The sequence below is a fragment of the Chinchilla lanigera genome, unplaced genomic scaffold (assembly GCF_000276665.1).
Source record: "Chinchilla lanigera isolate Chin_1 unplaced genomic scaffold, ChiLan1.0 scaffold00076, whole genome shotgun sequence".
NCBI classification, from domain to species: domain Eukaryota; kingdom Metazoa; phylum Chordata; class Mammalia; order Rodentia; family Chinchillidae; genus Chinchilla; species Chinchilla lanigera.
The window spans coordinates 1908501-1929417 of record NW_004955477.1 but is presented as its reverse complement, the minus strand read 5'-3'; the positions used below and the strand labels follow the sequence as shown (position 1 = coordinate 1929417).

The following is a 20917-nucleotide window of genomic DNA, read 5'->3' as shown; positions in this document are numbered from 1 at the left end:
AAGATCAGTCTAGAGCAATGGAAATCTGAGTGGAGGTTAGCTTTGGAGGAAGATGGTAGAGTCTGGGAGGGTTCACGTGTGTGTGAGTGGGAGATCCTGGAGCAACTTGGCCTGGATGTTGCTATATGGATTCATACCCTACACTTTGTAAAGATCTATTGATCTGCACTTAGGATTTGTGCACTTTTCTGTATGTACTTGAAAATTCAATAAAACTGGAGAAAGCTGGTAAATCAAAGAAGAGAAATATATTTGATTAGGCTTCTAAAAATGAATGTTAAAGACATAGCACCTAATGACTAGAATAGAGAGCCCAGAAATAAATCTGCATATTGACATTTTTACTAAAGGCAGCAAGCATGTACATATTGAAGGAAAATCTCTTCAATAAATGGTACTGGGGAAACTAGAAATCTATATTCGGAAGAAATGAACTGGACTCCTATCTCTCACCATTTAAAACAACAACTCAAAAGAATTGAAGACTTAAATGTAAGACCTGAAACTGTAAAACTACTAGAAGAAAATATAGAGTAAATGCTTTAAGCATTGATCTGGGCAAAGATATATTAGCTATGACTCTATGGGCCTGGGCAGCAAAGACAAAAATTGAAAAATGAGTTTATACCAGACTAAAAGCTTCTGTACAACAAAGGAATCAGTTGGTTGAGTGAAGAGACAACCTACAGAATGAGGTAAAATATTTGTAAACTATTCATCAATATGGGATTTGTTTCCAGAATATTTAACAATTTAAAAAACTCAACAGCAAACATACATATAAATAAAAAAATGGGAAAATGACCCAAGTAGACATTTCTCAAAAGAAGATATAAAATGACCAAAAGGTAAATGAAAAAATGGTCAGTGTCACTGATCATCAGGGAAATGCAAATCAAAACTGCAGTGAGATATTGTCCCCTATATGCGATGGTTATCATCAAAAAGAGAAAATTCCAACCCTTCCATCTGCATGCATATCACTTAGTATTATAAACTCCACTTAAAACTCATTAAAGTCTCATTCTTGTCAAAAAAAAAAGAGAAAAATTAACAAGTGCTGGTGAGGATATGAAGAAAGGGGAACTCTCAGACACTATTGCTTGGAATGTACAGTCATGTGTCATTATGGAGAACAGTATGGAGCTCACTCCAAAACTAGAAATAGAACTACCCTAGGATCTAGCAATCCTTCTATTGGATGGATATATGACGAAATTGAAATCAGTATATGTAAGACACATCTTCACTTATGTGTTTAATGTAGCATTATCAATAATAGCCAGGATATGGAACAATGGAATTGTCTACCAATGGATGAATAAAGAAAATGTGTTGTGCAGTGTACATAATGGAATATTATTCAGTCATAAAAGAATGAAATTCTATCATTTGCAGCAGTGGGTAGAATTGGAAGGTGTTAAGTGAAATAAGCTAGGCAGTACAAAGACAAATACTACCAAGGATTACTTAGATGTGGAAGTTAAAGAATTTGACTTGAAGGAGTAGCAAATAGAACCTGGGCATGGTGGTATACCCCCATAATCCCAGCATTCAGGAGGCTGAGGCAGGAGGATCACTGTGAGTTTGAGGCCAGCCTGGCTTACATAAGCAAGTTCAAGGCCAGTCTTTACTACATAGTGAGACCCTCAAAAAAAAAAAAATAAATAAATAAATAAAAGCAAAGGGAAGAAGTAGCAAATAGAATAGTGGTTATCAGAGACCAGGAAAGGTGTGAGGGAGGGATGGATAGGGCATGTTAATGGATACGGGGATGCAGTTGTATGAGATGAATAATTCTCATGTTCCTTGGCATGGTAGGATGACTATGGCTGACATTTGATTGAATATTTCAAAAAAGGAAATAGTTTTTCTTATTGTTCCCAATACAATGAAATGACATATGCCTGCTCTAATTATCCTGATCTAATCATTATATATTATATACATATTTTGAAATGCCATACTGTACCCCATAAGTAGGTAGAATTACTATGTTGCAATTAAAAATAAAAATAAAACTGGATGTTAAGGATGATGCAGTAAATGAAATCAGATGATGAAGGAGCAAGATGAGCGGCAGCAAGATCAGAAATAATGATTTCATTATTGCCCATAGGAGGGAGTCAGCAGGTACTTTCTAAATTATATACAATTAAGTATTTCCCATAAAGAGGTATGGCTACAAAATCAATCCATAAAAGATACAGACATTTACAATTTTCAGAGGAAACAGGGACTTTAAGCAAAGAAAACAGGTCAATAGTTAAAGATAAAACAAAAGCCAAAAGAAGCAGTAGAAATAGAATATCTAAGAAAAGTTGATGACTCATTCAGACAGACAGCATCTGTCAGTGCGCCAAAAGGACCCCACTCACTTATTAATAGAAGGAAACTGAGGTTGTATCCTCAAGTGAATTCAAGCACAGGTCACAGCAGGTACATACCTAACAGAGAGTGAATCATGCTTCCAGCTGTTGAGTGCTTATTCTGTGTGAGGCACTAAACAGAATATGCGTGACTTCTGTAGCCATCAAACAGTTTTATCATGCAGATTCTAGTTCTGTTCCTATTTTAAAGACTGATATAACTGGAGGTATTTAAGTCAGCCAGGACTGAACTTCTACTGTGTGGTCTCCAGGGCTACTTCGTGTGGTGCTGCCTCCCTAGGGTGCAAGGACCACAGTCTTCTACGTGCATTGCTGACAAGTGAATTAACGATTGTTTTGAGAGTTAAGCTTACTCTGTGAATATATGATTTGAATGGCCAAAGTGTTTCTCCCATTTTAGTTGAATGTTGATGAAAAACATTCTTAGTTTCTTTTTCAATTAGTACACTTTTTTCTATTTTTTTTAAACAATCAGCAAATAGCTTATGGTTATGGTAGATTTAGTACATTTTCTTTTTCAGTTTAATTTTGGATTCTGTAAGTTTACTTCTTGGCCAGTGGTAGGAAATAATAAAGAAATCAGTTTTTTGAGTTTTAAGAATGATTTTAAATTCAATGACCATTTCTACTTCACTGATTTTTCAGATGATTGAGGTCTGGATTGAGTCAAGGCACAGAGGATCAGTTGATTTGCACCTAGGTGTTTTATGAGTTGATCAAAAGTTTATTACAGACCTCTGTGGAAGGTAGACACTCAGACCACATTGTGGACATTTTTATGGTAGATTAGTTACTTAACCATACTAATCAGATGTCACACCCAACACTTTTAGGAACCCCCTTAAAAGGTGGTACATTGTTGCTAACCTTCTTAGTCACTTTGCTCCTCACAGAGACGCAATCAACTTAAAGGAGGAGAGGTTTATTTTGGCTCACGTTTTAAAATCCAGTCTGCAGGCTCCAAGGCAAGAAGACATGGTAGAAAGGCCTGGGTAGAGGAAAACTGCTCACATTATGGAAGCCGGGATGCAGAGGAGGAGGTGTAAACTGGGAAGGCGATAGACCCCTCCCAGGTTATGCCCCCTAGTGACCTTACCTCCTAACGGAGTCAGCTATGCCACACCTATAATCCAGTTACTGTCTGAAAGCCCTGCCAATGAGCGCATGAGGCTCTGAATTAAGGTATGTGTCGGTGTAAACCACAGCAGTAACCTATAAAGTTTCAGCCATCGCTTCTAAATTTATTTTTCTCAAAAACAACCACTTTATTCTGCTTCACTCTAGCCCTAGGCTACATGGGCAGAGTAGCAGCTTTAAGTCAATTATCTTAGAATTGCTAAGTAGTTATATGCAATTGTATATGACTTTTTGATTTGCTCCCAGATGTTTCTTCATAGAGACAACTCATGATGATTAACTCAGCCATGCAGATCAAAGACTTCACTGTAGCCCAGTGGCTTTGAAATTCACTGATATCTATTTAAATGCACCACAAAACAAAGCACTTTCTGTACTGTCTAGCACATAGTAAGCACTGGGTAGACACCTGGAAAATGAAAGAAGAAACAGTAGCCTTCATGTCAACCACACTCTACATCTGTGTATCCCCTCCCCTTTTATTAGTATGTGTTTGTAGTACGTAATATTTACATCTCTTGTGAGAAGTGATTATATGCACCTAATACAGCTTAATTCCTTTTTTAATCCCCTTTCCTCCTGCCTTCTTCTCTCTCTTTTTGAGAAAGATCTGTCTCTCTACTTCGTATTATCTTTTATTTAGTTATAATTTGGGTTTCTCATAGAGGGGAAATCATGTGCTGTTTAAGCTTATGTGTCTGATTTACTGTATTTTACTTAATACTATGGTTTCAAGGTGCATCCATTTTCCTACAAATGACTCAGGTCTATCTTTCTTTATGGCAGAGTAGTACCACCTTTTGTATAAATACCACCTTTCTTTATCCATTTATCTGTTGATGGTCATCCAAGATTTAGCTATTATAAATTATGCTGCTATAAACATGAGCATGCATGTATAACTGTAATATGATGTCTTTGCCACTTTTGGGAAGATACCTAGAGAGGGAATATCTGAGTCAAGTGGAATTTCTAGGTTTAGTGTTTTGAGGAATCTGTGTACTTATTTCCACAGTGGTTGTACTAGTTTACATTACCACCAGCAATGGAGAAGGGTTCCCCTCACCCCTCACTTTACCAACATTTGTTATTATTTCTTGATGGTGGCCATTTTTCTGGGGTAAGATGAAATCTCAGTGTTGTATTAATTTGCATTTCTCTAATGGCCAGTTAAGTAATTCTTTACATATTTACTAGACATTTGTACTTCTTCTGTGAACTGTCTATTCATTTCACTTACCCTCTTTTTGATTGGGTGCTTTATTTTGGGGGTTTAATTTTTTTGAGTTCTATATACATCCTAGATATTAGTCCTCTGTCTGTGGAATTGCTGGCAAATTTTTTTTCCCACTCTGTATGTTGTCTTTCACTCTGTTAGTTGTTTCTTTGGCTGTGCAGAAGCTTTCTAATTTGATATGATCCCATTTGTTGATTATCAGTATTGTTTCCTGTGCACCTAGCATTCTGTTCAGAAAGTATTTGCCTATGTCTATGCCTACGCCTTCAAGAGTTTTACTTCTTTTGTCTTCTAGAAGGTTAAGTGTTTCTGTTTTAACATTTAGATCCACTTTGATTTTAATTTAGTACATGGTGGGAGATATAGGTCTAGATTCTATTCTGTGCATGTAGACAGTCAGTTTTCTCAACACCATTTATTGAAGAAGCTAATTTTCCTCCAGTGTATGTTTTTGGCCCTTTTGTCAAAGATCAATTACTTGAATGTGCCTAGGGTTGCTTCTCCATCCTCTATTTTGTTGCATTGATCCTCATGAATGTTTTTGTACCATGCAGTTTTTATCACAGTAGCTTTGTAATATAACTTCAGTGTGGGATTTACTCATTACCCAGAGTTGCTTTTGATATTCTGGGTCTCTTCTAGTTCTGTATGAATTTTAGGATTATTTTTTCTAGCTCTGTGAAGACTGAAGTTGGCATTTTGATTAGGGTTGCGTTGAATCTGTTTTTCAATTTTGGGATTGTGGCTAGTTTGATTACATTGGTTCTGCTAATCCAGGAACAGGGAATATCTTTCCATTTTCTGATATCTTGTTGAATTTCTTTTCTCAGAATGCTGCAGGTTTCACTTGGTTAGGTTAACATTGATATATTTCATTTTTCTTGGTACTGTTGTGAATGGCATTTCCCCCCTAATTTCTTTTTAGTGGGTTCCTTATTGATGTGCAGGAACACTACTGACTTTTGTGTGTTGATTTTGTATTCTGCTACTTTGCTTAATTTTTTTAATTGTAGGAGTATTTTGGTTGAATTTTTAGGGTCATTTGAGTAAAAGATCTTGTCATCTGCAAAATATGAAAATTTGGCTGCTGTGTTTCCTGTATGTATGCCTTTTATTTCTTTCTCTTGTCTGATTTCTCTGGCTAATATTTCAATTACTATATTGAACAGTTGTGATAGTAGTGGACATCCTTGTCTTGTTCCTGGTTTTATAGGGCCTTTTGTTTTTGAAATTAAAATGTACTTTTTTAAGCAGGTAGTTAAAGGAGTCAGTAGTTAATGTGTTAAAAGAATTGTAACAAAAATTAGTTCCCTGTTAATGCAATCCACCTTCCATCTCACCCCTTGACTGACATCAAGTGAATAGGGCAACTACTTTAAACTATTAAATTGTATCTTTGGGAATTTAAATCTTTATTTCTAAATATTTTTGCAATATTCATATGTGTTGACTTATAAATTTTTGACTGCCTTTTGGATTCTTATTGTAAGATCAGGCTATCAGCTCACTTTTATTAATCTTTACTCCTCTTTAATGTTTCCAGTAAAATCTATCTAACTTTTTTGTTAAATTTATATTTAAGGCTTTTGTTATTATGATTGTGCAAATATTACTTTCTCCTGAGCCAAGAATAGTATAATTTTGAGTCAAGAAAACTCATGTTGTATTATTTCTTGACTTTCTGTTTTCCTAGATTTGCGTAGGTTTTTAAGAACACCTCTTCATATCCTGCAACAGGGCTGTGTCTTTAAATACCCTTCAATGCAGTTTTCTATAAGGCCAAGCCTGGTGACTGATTTTTAGTCATTTTTGTTTCTGTAGACATCCCTTGTGGAAGCCCCTGGCTATGACATTCTAAATAAATTGTTCATTGGATCTTTTGCATAGAGCTACTATCCTGGGACTTTCTTCATCATCACTCTGAAATTCTCTTCTCTGTGGGAACCCTTGATTTGGGACTGATAGATTATTCTCTGTGGTTCTGCTTTATTTCTGTGGCGTGCATCCTCTAGTATCTTCATGGACATGTTGCCTGAAAAATGAAATTTTTTGAGGATTTAATTAATCTACAAGTATACTCAATTTGCCATCATGATTGATAGTTTTGTGAAGCATAAAATTCTAGGATGAAACATTTTTTGAGAATTCAGAATTTTGAAAACATGGTTTCTCCATTCTTCTAGTTTCAGACATCGCTGCTAAGAATTCTAGTTTCATTTGTATTCCTCTTCCTTTTTTTCATGGATGTGTTTTACCCTTTGTTGCCTCTTTGGTAGCTTTTAGAATCTCTTTATTTCTGATATTTTACAATGATATACCTTAGTTTATTTGTTACTCTAGTTAATTCTTAGTATGTTTTGGTGACTTAAGCCTTTCATATCTGTGAAGTTATCTTAGTTTTTATTTGGTAGTTTCCCCCCTAAAGTTCTTCTGAATTTCGCCCTCTATTCTTGTTTTTGTGACATTTCTTTAACTTTCTCTTTTTTGACCTTTCTATGGATTTTTAAAAAAGTAGATCTCTTAATTTTCTTAATTGTTTTTCTTTTTCTAAAGAATATCCTGTTCTTGCTTCATGCAAGATCTTTCTAGACATATTCCTTATCATTTCTCTGAAGTTGTCTCCTCTGCTGTGTTGCATCTTGCTTTTATTTTTTTCTGTTATGAGCCTGGTTGCAGCGTTCTCTATGGGAGGGCAGGGAGTTGGCACATCTTACACTTCAATATGATGGCAGCCACTGAAATCCGTCACAGCCCATTTGCCTTCTTCTGTGTCTGTTGTCCTAATATTCAGAGCCTCTATTGTTTAGTTTTTTTTTAGAAAAAAATCTCAGGTCCTCTGTAGAGTGGGTACAAGAACGTGGGGCTCTACTTGTTTGCTTATACAAACATGTTGGGAAGAAATTTACTGTTTCAGTCTTGCTATTGCTCACCTTCCAAAATACCTTGAAGCACAGATTCTAAGCTTTTCCAAAGTTCTATGTTCTTTGTTCTCTACCAAGTCCCATGGCTTGTTTCTCACTGATACACCAACTGGAGTTGTACACTTCCTTCTTTTCCTGAGTCATTCAACATTCCTCAATCTGATTTCTGCCTTCATGCATTGCAATTTAGGATTACAGATATCTTCCAGTTTTACCAGAGGTGAAAGTTGTAGGGTTTTTTTGGAGGGTGCAGGGTTTGAGAGAGTAACAGAGAAAAACTAACATGTTTTCTTTATCATCTTGAAACAGAGAAACTTGTTTGATTGATCTTAAGCAGATAGTATAAGGTTTTCTCTTTGCTATGTATTCAATAATTCCCACATTTATCTTACACAAAACAGTCTGTTAAGTGTGCTATTTTTTAAAGTAAAGAAATGATGCATATGATTTAATTGCCTTTAGAAAATTATATTAATTCTCAAATTATTTGCTATCGTAGTGGGAAGAATCACATCACCTTAGTGGCATTTTCAAGACTAGCTTATACTTTATGGAAGCAAGCCTTTACTTCAACAAATTTTAGTTGAAATTTCTCCCAAAATTTCATGTACTTCCCCATATCATTTAACAAAAAGTGATGGTTGTAGTCTTTTTCTGGTTCCTAGGAGGCATTTTATGAATGCTGTATATTGTACAATAATTGTAATTTGGTGAGACCTCCGGGGCCTCCTCTTCCACTGAATTCTGACAGGTGCTTGCCTTTTAAATTCAGCAACTGATTTTGTTGAGGTGTCTGTCAATTCCTAATGAGTCATCTTTGGCCAGGACTCTCCATTCCGTTGAGGTGTATTACATTTAATTTACTGGTGTGTTCAGAGAGAACTCAGTTTGGCAGCAGAAGCAAAATTTCCGGACTGCCAAACCAGGACTCTTAGCTTTAATTTCAAATCCTGGTGGATGGACGGTGGTGGACTGTCGTGAGGATGGTTGCCCCAAGTTTCATGAGTCCATAGGGTAAACATCTCAAGTCATGGGGCGGCTCTGTGTTTGTCGGCTTCACCTTAGACCAGAGAAATGCAACCTTGGCTTTATGGACATTTGGGTAGGTTGCTCTTGGTTGTGGCAGTTGTCCCACACCTTGTAGGATGTTACTGGCATCCCTGACCTCTACTCACTGGATGTAGGCACCACTGTCCTTCTCCAGTTATGACTTCAGACATTGACAAGCATCCCCTGCAGGCATCATGGACTCCTGTTGAGAACTGTGGCTACAAGGCTCCTCTTTTCTTCAGATTTTGCAGACCTCTGTTCTGAAAGTTTGAAGTTGTAGAAAATGTGACATCAATTAACTTGAATAGTAGTGTAATACCTGAGAATTTCATAAAATTTGAAATCATTCCTAAACCACCCCTATTTCTACATTTTGCCGGCACTAACCAAATTTGCACTTACAACTAACATTTAGAAGTCCCGAGTTTTCTGCATCCACACTATGTGTCAGGACTTGCTGTAAGCACAGTTGAAATTCTGAGGGAAAAATGCTCATTGCTCCCACTTTGACAGGATAGGAGAACTGAGGCACAGAACATTTAGGCTAATTACCAATGGTTATTGTTGTTGTTGTTCTTTTGGCACTGGGGATTGAACCCAGGGCTTGCAGACTGACCTACATCCTTAGCCCTTTTATAACTTTTATTTTGAGACAAGGCATGCCTAAGTTGCTGTATTGCCCAGTGTGTGCTCCAACTTGTGATTCTCTTGCCTCGGACTCCCAGAGTGTGAGGATTATAGATGTGTACCACCATGCTCAGCTTTATCTGTGTTTATACAGTGTGTAAGCCACACTGCTTGGATTCATAGCCAGGCTGTGGGACTTCAGAGCACACACTTTTTACCAGCACACTGTGTGGTGGCTGGTTGTAAGTGGCACCATGTGTAGATGCAGTCTGTCTGCCTATTCTCAGAGCCAGAGGACTAGGCTGCACATATGTGTTGCTTTCATATTCCCGTTGTCTGGGCCTGTAGTTGGTGTATAGTGGAGACACAGTGAAGGCTCATTTTACTAAATGAATGAAACTGTTCTAAACAGGTCTCTGGCTGTTTACGAGAAAAAGGAACCACAACAAAAAAATAAGTGCATATTATGGTTTCCTGAAAGGAGATCAGTTGTGATATTGTAGGTCATTAATGTGTTACAGATCTGTCATTAGGTGGATAATTGCCTTCAAGGGAAGAAAGGAAGTGGTGGTATGATTATAGCCCTCTGGCTGGATTCATGACTTGCTTGCTGTCTGGCAGGGTTGGAACCTGAGATGTTATGCTGAATAGAGAGGCACCACCATTTCTTAGGAACTAACTTGTATCAGAACACACAGAGGCACTGGTAAAACACACTTGCCAAATGCAACCTTTCTTGGGGATAATTTTTAGTAGGCAGAACCTGCAAAGCCTCCAGGTTCTTGTCATAGACATCTCTTAAAGTAGCTGTCCCCAGCCTTTTTGGCACCATGTTTTGTGGAAAGTAATCCTTGCATAGAAGAAGGGGAGGGATTTGGGTGGTAGATTATTTTGGGGTTATTCAAAGGAGCGCGCAACCAGGATCCGTCACATTTACAGTTCACAGTAGGTTTTGCGTTCCTATGAGAATCTCATACCAATTCGTGTCCTGACAGGAGGTGGAGTTCAGGCAGTAATGTGACCAATGAGGAGCAGCTATAAATGTAGATAAAAAAAGTTTCACTCTCCTTGCTAGTTGCTCACCTCCCACTCTGTGACCCAGTTCCTAACAGGCCCTTGACCTGTATTTATCAATGGCCTGGGGTGTGGGGACTACTGTTGTAGGCCATTTAGACCCAGATGTGGTGTGAGAGATGTAGAATTGAGTGTGGTTTTCTAGTGAGTGTTGACTGAGAGCTTTTTTTTTAAAAAAGAAAAATTTTGACAGGGTCTCACTACAGAGCCCAGGCTGGCTTTAAATTTACCATCTTCCTGCCTCAGACTCTGGAGTGATGAGATTGTAGGCATGTGCCACCGTGCCCAGTTACTAATAGCTTTTTAAATTCACCTTCATTTGAGATGATACTTTTCTTTTTTTGAAGACCATGCTGTGTTCATATTCTAGCATTTGCCTTCAGAATTCATTGAGAATGGTTTCAGGAGTGGAACGAAAATACACAAGCCATGGTGGTTTGATCCCACTACAAAGCTAATATTAGCTCATGTAGTGATCGGTAGAGTTCTGCTGATGGAGCTCTTGGTCAAGATGTTCATCTCTTATAACAGTATTCTTAATTTCATTTTTCCGTTGCCCATTGAAAGTCAAGCTGTCCTCAAAATTTGAGTAGAGAGGTGCTCAGAGGTATGAAAGACGTGCTAACCTGCCAGTCTGTCATTCTAATGTTTTCTCATCTAATTATTTCCTTGTGAAGTAGTCATGGAAAAATAAGATTAATGCAGAAAAGGTCTTAGTAAACAAGGATGCCTCATTTAGCTCAAATGTCCTTTATGAAATGTATGGTTTTTTAGGTCAAAGAATTATCTCTTCAGATGGTGATAATATAGGGGAAATTTCAGAGCAGAAACTTTACCTTGGAAATTCAGGTCAAAAGAATTTTTGGTAGTACTAGTAACTGATAACACGTCGAATGAATTACATAGTAATAGACAAATATTCACTAGGAAAAACTTACCCTATAGCACCCAGCTCAACTACCACTCCTTGTGATATCTATGATGAGAAAGCTAGGTCTCAGTGCAGCTAGGAATCAGCCCTTAACTCCTTTAGTCCTTGATTCTTGGTGTCTTTGATGAAAGATTTCAGTCAAGACCCATTGGAAGCCATGCAGAAGTATAGGTAGAGTTATTGCAAAGTAGATGCAGAGGGAGATACGCCTCAAGATGGACAGTGTAACAGAGAAATCTGCACTGAGTGCGAGTTTGGATACCTTTTTATGCTCATACAAGTTATTTTCAGGGTTGGGGAACTATGATAATTATCACTTTTATTTATTCAATGTATTTGCTAACTGACATTTCTTTCATGTGTTTTTTGTTTGTTTGTTTTTTTCTGGTACCGGGAATCTAACTCACGACCTTGCGCTTGCCAGGCAGGCGCTGTGCCGCTGAGCCAATTCCCCAGCCCCACTAACTGACATTTCTTGTAGGAGTTAGTTTGGAATGTTGATATTTCAAAAATGCCCTCTTTGTTCTTCTAAGGTGGTCAGTGTTCCCTCACGACCATTACTCATGTAAGAGTCTAAACAGTTTCAGCCCAAAGAGGGAGGGTCTTTAAAGAATGCTTCCTTGTCTCATATCAGTAGCTATAGATGATGGCACCCAGGAATGCTGTATGCCTTATATTAGAAATAGATGGACAGGTGGCCAGATATTGGACAGAATGTGCACAGGGTACAAGCTTAAGATGTCATTGTGCTCTGCGGGACTAAATTGTTTTACACATGAAGTCATTGCTTCTTTACTTAAGTATAACTGGCAAAGCATGCTATTTTGATCACCCATCCCACCCTGCTTTGTCCCTTGTGCCCACTGATGTCTAACCACCTGCCTACCAGTCTTTCTGAGACTCAGGAATCCTTAGATGCTCCCACAGAGGTTTGCTCATCCTCCTGGAATATCGCCTGCTCACTGTGCTCCAGCTCACCCGTCTTCACATCTTTCTTCCTGCCTGGAGGGCAAGGTTCTGGGAGGGAGCAATTTACCTTTGATTCCACAGCACCTGGCGTGTGTGGGCTGGTGTGTAGGAGATACTTTTTGTGTTTTGGATGAATGAGCAATAGGAGAACTCATTAAGTTTCACCTTTCACACTGGGCAAAAAGAGGATGTATATTGAGATATTAGTTTTTTAATACTAAGGAACCCCCTTTGATGACTTGCAATGAACAGTTCAGAGCACAATGATTGTTTTCTTTACCCCATTTCTCACTTTCTTTTCTTATCCTCCTTTCTTCTCAGTCTCAGGAAAAGCTTTGTCTTAATTTTCTTTAATTTAGGGTCTTTCTGAAGAATACCCCTCTTTTCTTTCCAGGCAGGCATTAATGAGAATGACTTTTACGACGGGGCATGGTGCGCAGGCAGGAATGACCTCCATCAGTGGATTGAGGTGGATGCCAGGCGCCTGACTAGATTCACAGGGGTCATCACCCAAGGAAGGAACTCGCTCTGGCTGTAAGTGTGCACATGGCTGTGTTTCTGGGGTTCATCTTGTCTGTCTAGAATTGAGGGTTTGGGCAGATATGCGGAATTTGCAGAGAAATATCTGGTGAGGGGGAATACAAGGGAAGAAAACTGGAATGTAGACAGGACTGAAGGAGCATCTCTTCAAAAGATAGCTGTCCCTGTACAGGACAGAAAGCAGGCCCCACCTGGAAGGTAAGGTGGAGTCTGCAAAGGTGTCATCAGAACAAAGCAGTTTAGGCAAGTGGCTCCCCTTCTGCACCGATGGTGAGATATGGGCATCCTGACAGGTGGACTAAAACACAACCTGAAGTAGGAACTTTGGGCAATAGGGCACACACAGTCGTGGGGGTATGGACCACCCAGGTTCTGAGAAGTAGGACAAGAAACCTTGGCGGTTTCCTGCAGGAATGACCACAAGAGAGGTAGCACGGGCGAGGCATGGCCCAGCCTGAGGCCGAGAGTGAAGTAGAAGGCCATTTCCCAAGAGGGAGCTTAGGGTCAGGATTGTGTCAGTAAACAGTATGACCTGCTGGCAGTACGAAAAGGGGACACTGATGCCCCTGAAGATCTCCATCTCATGGTGACTGCCTACCAGTGGAGCATGATTCAGCTTAGAGGGAAAGCAAGTTCTGACTCCTATTATATATGGATGAACACTGGGGACATTGTGCTAATGCAATGAATCAGTCACAAAAAGACAGACACTATATGGTTCCACTTATGGAAGGATGAAGAGCAGCCATTCTTGGTGATGGAAAATGGAATGGTGGCTGCTAAGGGCTGACAGGAGACAGGATAGAGAGTTTGGGTTTAATGGGGACAGGACTTCTGTTCGGGATGATAAATTCTGGAGACTGATGGTGGTGATGATTGTAAGTCATTGTGAATGTACTCCAAGCCACAGAGCTGCATGCTTAAGAATGGTTAAAACAGTAGATTTTGTGTTATGTGTATTTTATGACCATAAAAACGTAAGTCGTGATCAAAATACATGGTGAATGTTTACATTTTAAAAAAATTGATTACAGGAGCAGACATAGAGTATTGATCGCCACTAATCTCTCTCAAAATACTGCTGCTCACTTCATACACACTTATTTCATCGATCTTGCTACTTTCTGAAGCAGTTCTGGAAGTCCTCTTTGGGGAGTGTATTTATGAGGTGTGGTCAAACATGCCATGAGTGCTCTGACCAAGGGCCATCCAGTGGAAAGGTAGCCTCAAAAAATCATTATGGTGTGTCTTCATCCACCTTACTCACCCGCCCTGTACAACCTCTGGCCTTTCCTCTTAGTTGAAATAACCATGAAAGGTAAACATTTTGTGTCAATTCAGGACATGAAGGCAGCTACAACAGGACAGCTAAAGACACTTCTGAAGAAGAGTTCCAGAACTCCTTCAGGAAATGGCAAGAATGAGGGGAGAAGTGTGTCTGAAGGGAAGCAGAGGTATTTGGAGGAGAATTAATGGCACTGTGTTTTTCACTGTAATAATTATTTTAAATATAAACATTCATGATAGTTTTTAATTACACTGTGTATGTGTGTATGCCTCCACATATAGGCATCCCACACACATAGACAGGTAGACTAAATACAACCTAAAATAGGGACTCTGGGTAGTCAGGGGCCCATTTACCTTACCCTCTCTACCTCAGCCCAGGGCTGACTAAGCAGAGGGAGGCTGGCCTTCAACCGTGTGGCTCAAGCTCTATGGATAATGGCAGGCAGAGACTGGGATGAGCTAAGCTGTCCCCGCTCCCCTGTCTCCTCTTGTATATTACCATAGTTTCCAATTACATTTCTTGGCATCTCTCAGTGTTTACTAATTACCTGCTGGCAATCATATCCAATCATACTGTAACTTGCTCAGGTTAATATTAATTTCTGGAAAGGTGAACATGAATAAATGAACTGGCATAAGAAATAGGAGCCTGGCATCTGTACTCACATTTAACCACCTGCCGTTGTCCCTGCAAAGGGGACATGCTTAAATAGTGACAATTGTCAGCAACACTGTAGCATCTAGCAGCACTGTAAAATATTATGCATGGTTCTACTGTCTTCATACAAACAGATTTTTTACATATTGGGATCATATCACATATCCAATTATGTTATTTGTAACTGAATATATCAGTAACATTTTTCATGCTGTGATGGAGGTTTCATATGGCCTATAATTCACTCAGCCATGTCTCCTCCATCACAGGTCCCAATTTTTTCCTTCTATCACATATCATATTGTAAGAACTATTTTTGTACTTTTTTTCTTCATTTGATCCTTCAAATAAATTTCCAGGCCTGGGATAATTGTGCATGTTGAGAACCTTTGGGTATCTATTTGTGCTGCTTTGTGGACAGTATTTTACTTGCTTTTCTTTTCAATAGCATTATGTATGTGTTCATATGTGTCAATTTTTGCTCTGTGATATGTGTTATGCTCTCACCAGTGGCTTCCTACCTTGATCATTGTATTTACTGTTTAAATTCTGAAAGGCTAAATACATTTTAGGGGGAAATGGTGGAGAAATTGGATTACTCAAGGAAAATGGAAGCATGAAGGTAAAGATTGGTTTGAGGTTATCCACATGGGGACAAAAACAGAGATTTTTCCCCTTCATGCATGGGTACTGTCTTACTTTTCTCATTGCTGAGACAAAAATAACTGATGCCAAAATTAAGGAAGGAAAGGTTTATTTCCTCTCACAGTTTGCGGAGGTTTTGGTCTGTAATCAGTTGACTCCAAGGCAGGATGGCATGGTTGACGGGCAACCATTCATGGCAGCAGAAGATACCAAGAACAACAAGAGCAAAAGGAGGAGAGCAAACCCCTTCTCCTCCCTTATGGGGTATGCAGGCTACCCACCCTAGGGCGGGTGTGGCACCCATGCTCCTGATCCCAGCACTAGACAATAAACCAATCACAAACTCTAGATTCAGCTGCCTCTGCAAAGCCTGCCCTCTTTGACCATATGAGGCTTTGGGGAGACATCCAGACACAAACTATAAAAGATATTAACCTGTGTGGCCATTGTTACTCAAGATCCAGTAGTCAGGTTATTACTGAAGTAAGAAACAAAAGGAAGATAGTCATAATTTTTATATTATATTTCAGCTAGAAACATAAGAGAGTTTGAAGTGACCAAGAAATTACAGTACACAGAATTTCTCCTTGGCTTAGCTAGGATAGGAATATCTGAGACTTCTGGAACAAGGGATAGAATTACTTTAATGAGTAAGATTTTTAAAAATATCTAAATATATTTCAAGTCAAATTATTCATCAGGGAGAATGAAAAGAAGAACTCTGATATGTTTCATTGTGTCTTGCCTCATGGCATAAAGCTGTCTCCACTAAGGACTACATGGGAGGTGGGACTGATCCACTTTGGTAACTGAGCCCATTTTTCCCAGAGGTATGAAAAATGATGAGGCAATAGGACCTACTCCAATGTGACCCCAAAACATGTCAACAATAGGTTCCTTAAGTACTAATGGTAGAGAGCGCAGGGCCCGAAAATATATTAGATATATGTGATGACTGAAAAGTAAATTACTCTGCTTGAGGTGAGTAGATGTTTCTAAATTGGAAGAAACACAAGCAATTTAAAATAACCAAATGCTTTAAATCGTCACTATTTAACAGGGAAAAGGATTCATCCTTCAAGTAAGGCAGCAGTTTGAGTGATGAGCCTCTGGTTGGGGGATAGTGGGGCTGGTTAGTTGGCTGAAGCTGTGAAGAGCAGTTGGGTAGCAGTCACAGAGCGTGAATGGAGCTCCTGTGATGAGTCAGGCTTTGCACCTAAGATTACTAGGGCGGCAAGTCTAAGCAGGCCCCAGAAAGCTCACATGCCCCTGGAGAAGGACCATCTTAGCAAAAATCTCAGGTGTGGGTGTCTTTGAGAAGGGTGAGGCATCCAAGTTAGGAGGAGCCCAAGGCCAGGAAAAGTGAGTTTCTTTTTTTCATCCTGACCAGACAACTGAAGGGACAATACAGGTGGCAGGAGATGTTGTCCTGGAAGTCATTGGGTTGGTGGCCGGAGAGGTGAAGAGGTGGCCATGAGGCTCACATGAGTGAAGGAGGAAAGGAGGAGGATCTGATTCCCTGAGACAAGGAGCGGGCAAGGTCTCAGGGGAGTGTAGGGCCTTCACACCGGAGAGTTTATAGTCTTGGGGAAAGAGGAGACAGGGTCCTCTTCAGAGGGCAACTGTGGCAGGTTTAGGGATTGGAAATTTAGTGTAAGGTCCATGCTGAGAAAAAGTCTAGGGAGTTTATCAGCTGAAAAGAGGGCTCAGTGGGTGTCAGGAAGTCCTAGACTTCGGGCACTCTTGGAGGTTTGTGCACTAGGGGGCGGTAGAGTGGAGGCAGTCGCATTGGTAGAGGTCAAGGTGCTGGGGGTACCTGCAGCATTGCTACAGCACAGACCATATTAGAAGGAAGAACTGGGGGTCGAGGTCCAGGGCTGGTGAGCAGGAGTTAGAGCTGGAGGTCAGGTTCAAGGGGGTCCTGGGTGACACGAGGCTTAAAAGGTATGGAGGCTTGGCCAGGGCGGACAGTGGCTCTTTGAGATGGTCTGGTACCCTCAGTGGGTCTGGGCCCTGTATAGCAACAGCCTGTAGGGAGTGCAGGGAGAAGAGGCCCCAGGCAGGAGCTTGGAAGGGTACTGGGAAATGGGAAAGCAGAGCTCAGTGGGAGGCTGGCAGTGCTTCCTTGATCATTCGGTGGTCACCATGGGAGACAGGGTGTGTGTTTTTAGAGTGTGTCATGCTGCATCTTGCTGCTTTGGGGTGAAATGAAATGTTTGGCACTTGTGCAGGGCTGGGGTGAGAGAAGTTTCCAAACTCCTTTCTAACCTCTTTGAGAACTGTCAGTTCTGAATAGCAGTCTGAAATGCAATAGAAGAGTTAATGAGAACATCCTGAAGTTCAACTAGAAGTTCAGCCATACAATTATTTCTCTATCTTATGTTAACTTTCAACTATGCGGGGGTAGAAATTGGAAATTAAACAGAGCTCTCACAAATGGTTCGTGTGACCTGTCTTCTAGGTGTTGATGAGTAAGGAATATTTTCTCAGATGGTCACATGTCTGTGGTGGAAATGACTGCAGAGCTTGTTCCTGGTAGGAAGTGTCACTGTGCTTTATTCAGGAGTCATTGTGTCCTAGCTGTGATTGCCTGGGTAGTGCCATGACTGTTGCTAGGAGACCACTTTCTCTGGTCAGCTCACACTATGCCCCTACTCTTGACCCACCGGCCCTGTCTGAATTGGCTCCCATTGCCTGTCTGACCTCATTCCCCGGACTCGTTGCACTCCTAGCGCAGGAGCCTCCCTTTTGTTCCACAGATACCCCAAGCGTGCTCCTGCCTCCAAGCCTTCGCTCTTGCCTTTCCTTGTAGAGGCAGCTGCCATAAGCCCTGAGTAAACAGGTGGTCTGGGTGACCATCTCACCTTCCAAGCCTCAGTTTCCTGGACTGAAAGAAGAGGAACCACTGGCTTTCTCAGCTTCCTGCCAGTGTGTGACACAATGCCCGTGGGCAGCCCTGAGCACATCTGGACACAGAGCGGAGCTAGCATGAGCTGCCTCTTCTCTGCACAGTGCACACCTTGCCCTCCCTGCCTTGGCGTCCCTGTGCATTCCCCACACCCTGGGCCTCGAGTGCTCCTAGCACCCCCAGAGAATACAAGGAAAGACTTTGAGCAGAACCATGTGGTGAAAATTCTCACATCACACGTCTTTACTTTGTGAGGTGCGCTTGGTGGACAGGAAATTTCTTTGAATAAAGCACAGGGAATTCCTAGGTCAAGGGTGCTGAGCACTTTGCCTGTGTTACCACATGTCATCCTTATGGTGACCCTGCCAGGTAGGCCCTCTCTTGTCCCCATTGTGTGGATGAGGGAACTGGAACTCAGAAAGTCCAAGTAGCAACATGGTATAACTTTGCTTTGTGTGCTAGCAAAAATACTTAACGTTTTTGCTCCTTTTCCGTATGCTCTCTCCTTCTCTTGCTCAGGGTTTGCGCTAGGGCCAGAGGCTTGGGTGAGTGTACACACTTGTAGTTAGACTTGTGTGTGCTTGGCCTGGTGCTTCTAGGCTGGGGCCAGGGGCCTTACAGAGGGGATATGGCTCTTAGGATAATGAGACCTTTTAGAAATCCATGACATATTTAAGTTTTTTAAAATCAGAAGAAAATATTTTAATATATAATGCTGGTATATGTCTTCATACCAAGGCACTTATGAGGCATGAGTTTTACAGAGAAAGGTAGCTATGGTCAGCAGAGTAGTACTCCCTCGTGTCTTAATTCCCAGAACCTGTGAATATGCAAGTTGACAGGGCAGAGGGGAATGAAGGTGGAAGATGGAAGGAAGGTACTGATCAGCTGGCTTTACACTAGAGAGACGGTCCTGGATGAGCTGTGGGGTTGGGGTTGGCATAATCACCAGGGTCTTCATACAGAAGAGTGAGGCAGAGGAGGGACTGCAGCTTGAGGACTTCCCTACTGTGGGCATGAAGGATGGATAAAGGGGCCACAAGCAAGGACGGGTGACAAGGGCACAGATTCTCCCCCAGAGCCTCCAGAAGGAATGCGGCTCTGCTGACAGCTTGATTTGAGGACTTCCGACCTCCAGAACTGTGAAAGAATACATTTGTGGTATTTAAACCAGTTAAATCTGCAGCAGCAATAGAAAACCAATCGTGCCGCAAATACAAAGTGCCTAAGGCCCCCAGAGGACCCGTGGTGGCCAGTTGAGCCCCAGCCCTCAGCTCTTTGCTGCAAGCCATGCCACGTTGGAGCTCTGTAGCTGTGGGCAGAGCATGCCAGGTGTGGGGCAGGAGCCACGCCAGCCGTTCCTCCTTGTGGGACAGGAGTGAGGCCAGACTTTGCTCTTCATTCTTTAGTGTTCATGTGGAGCACTGCCTTGGTTCCTTTTTTCTGATCCCTCAAGTGACTATACCAGATTTGGGGGCTTTAAATACTTTCTTCTTACTTTGAGTTCTCTGCAGTGGGTCTTCCTGCTTCACCTATTACCCTAATTTATTACATCTTGGCCCCCAAAGTGATATTTTCCCTCCCATTTTTCTGGTACACATTTTTATTGGAGGTAATGGAAAATAGATAGTATTTCTAAGTTTATAACATTCCCTCCTGCATTCTCAAAAAGCCATGGTAACTGTCCAAAGTGAAAAATCTAATAAATCACTGGGCTGATGTTTTATACAGAGTCCAACATTTGGCTGTTACTGGGAATGTGGCAGAATCACGTAACTGCTCCAGCAGAGAGAATAAGGGGAGGGGAAAGAGGGGGAAAGAGAGAGACACAGAGAGACACAGAGAGAGACACAGAGAGAGAGAGAGAGAGAGAGATTCACTCATGTTCTTGCTGTTTGGGGTGCCCATACTGATAGATAAAAGGTAGAACTTTCTTATATTGTTTATGGAAGCCTCTGAAAGCAGGTCTAGACCTCTTGGGACTAGCGGTTCTGCCCACACTTATAACTCAGCCTTTGGCAGGATCCTGCTAGAACGCAGCTCTGTCACAAAGGTGATGGATGGGCGGGAAGAGCTGGCAGCTATACCAGGGTTCCAACAGAGAACTGGCCTACAAATGAGAGAGCCTTGAGACTCTTCCTCTGTCTGACTAAAGAGGGATTTAGCACTGCTTTCCCTGCCTGTGTGTGTGTATGGAGGGGGGCAATAACTCGTGCTGATCTCCAGTGGAGAGTGGGGACTGTTCGTGGTGCTATGACAGGCTGAGTTTCTAGTCTGAAATGCTTGGGGCCAGAGTGTTTCACATTCTGAGTTCTTTTTAAATTTTTGAATATTTCCATGCACATTATGAGATACCTTGGACATGGAAAAAAAGTCTCAACACAAAATTCATTTTTGTTTCATATGCATCTGTACATATAGCCTGAAGGCAGTTTCATCACACAGTATTCTGAGTGTGCTTGTGTTTTGACCATGACCCCATCCCATGAGCACAGGTGTGGAAATTTCCATTTGTAGTGTCACATTGGCTCTCAAGAGTT

General features: G+C 41.0%; 1 protein-coding gene across 1 annotated transcript in view; it reads left to right on the top strand.

The window, feature by feature from the left end:
• Cpxm2 (carboxypeptidase X (M14 family), member 2) overlaps positions 1–20917 on the top strand; it is a 134890-nt gene that overhangs the window by 46114 nt on the left and 67859 nt on the right. The window contains exon 4 of the mRNA XM_005401963.2: positions 12731–12870. Within this exon, the coding sequence (XP_005402020.1) occupies positions 12731–12870 (140 nt within the window). The remainder of the gene's footprint in view (positions 1–12730; positions 12871–20917) is intronic.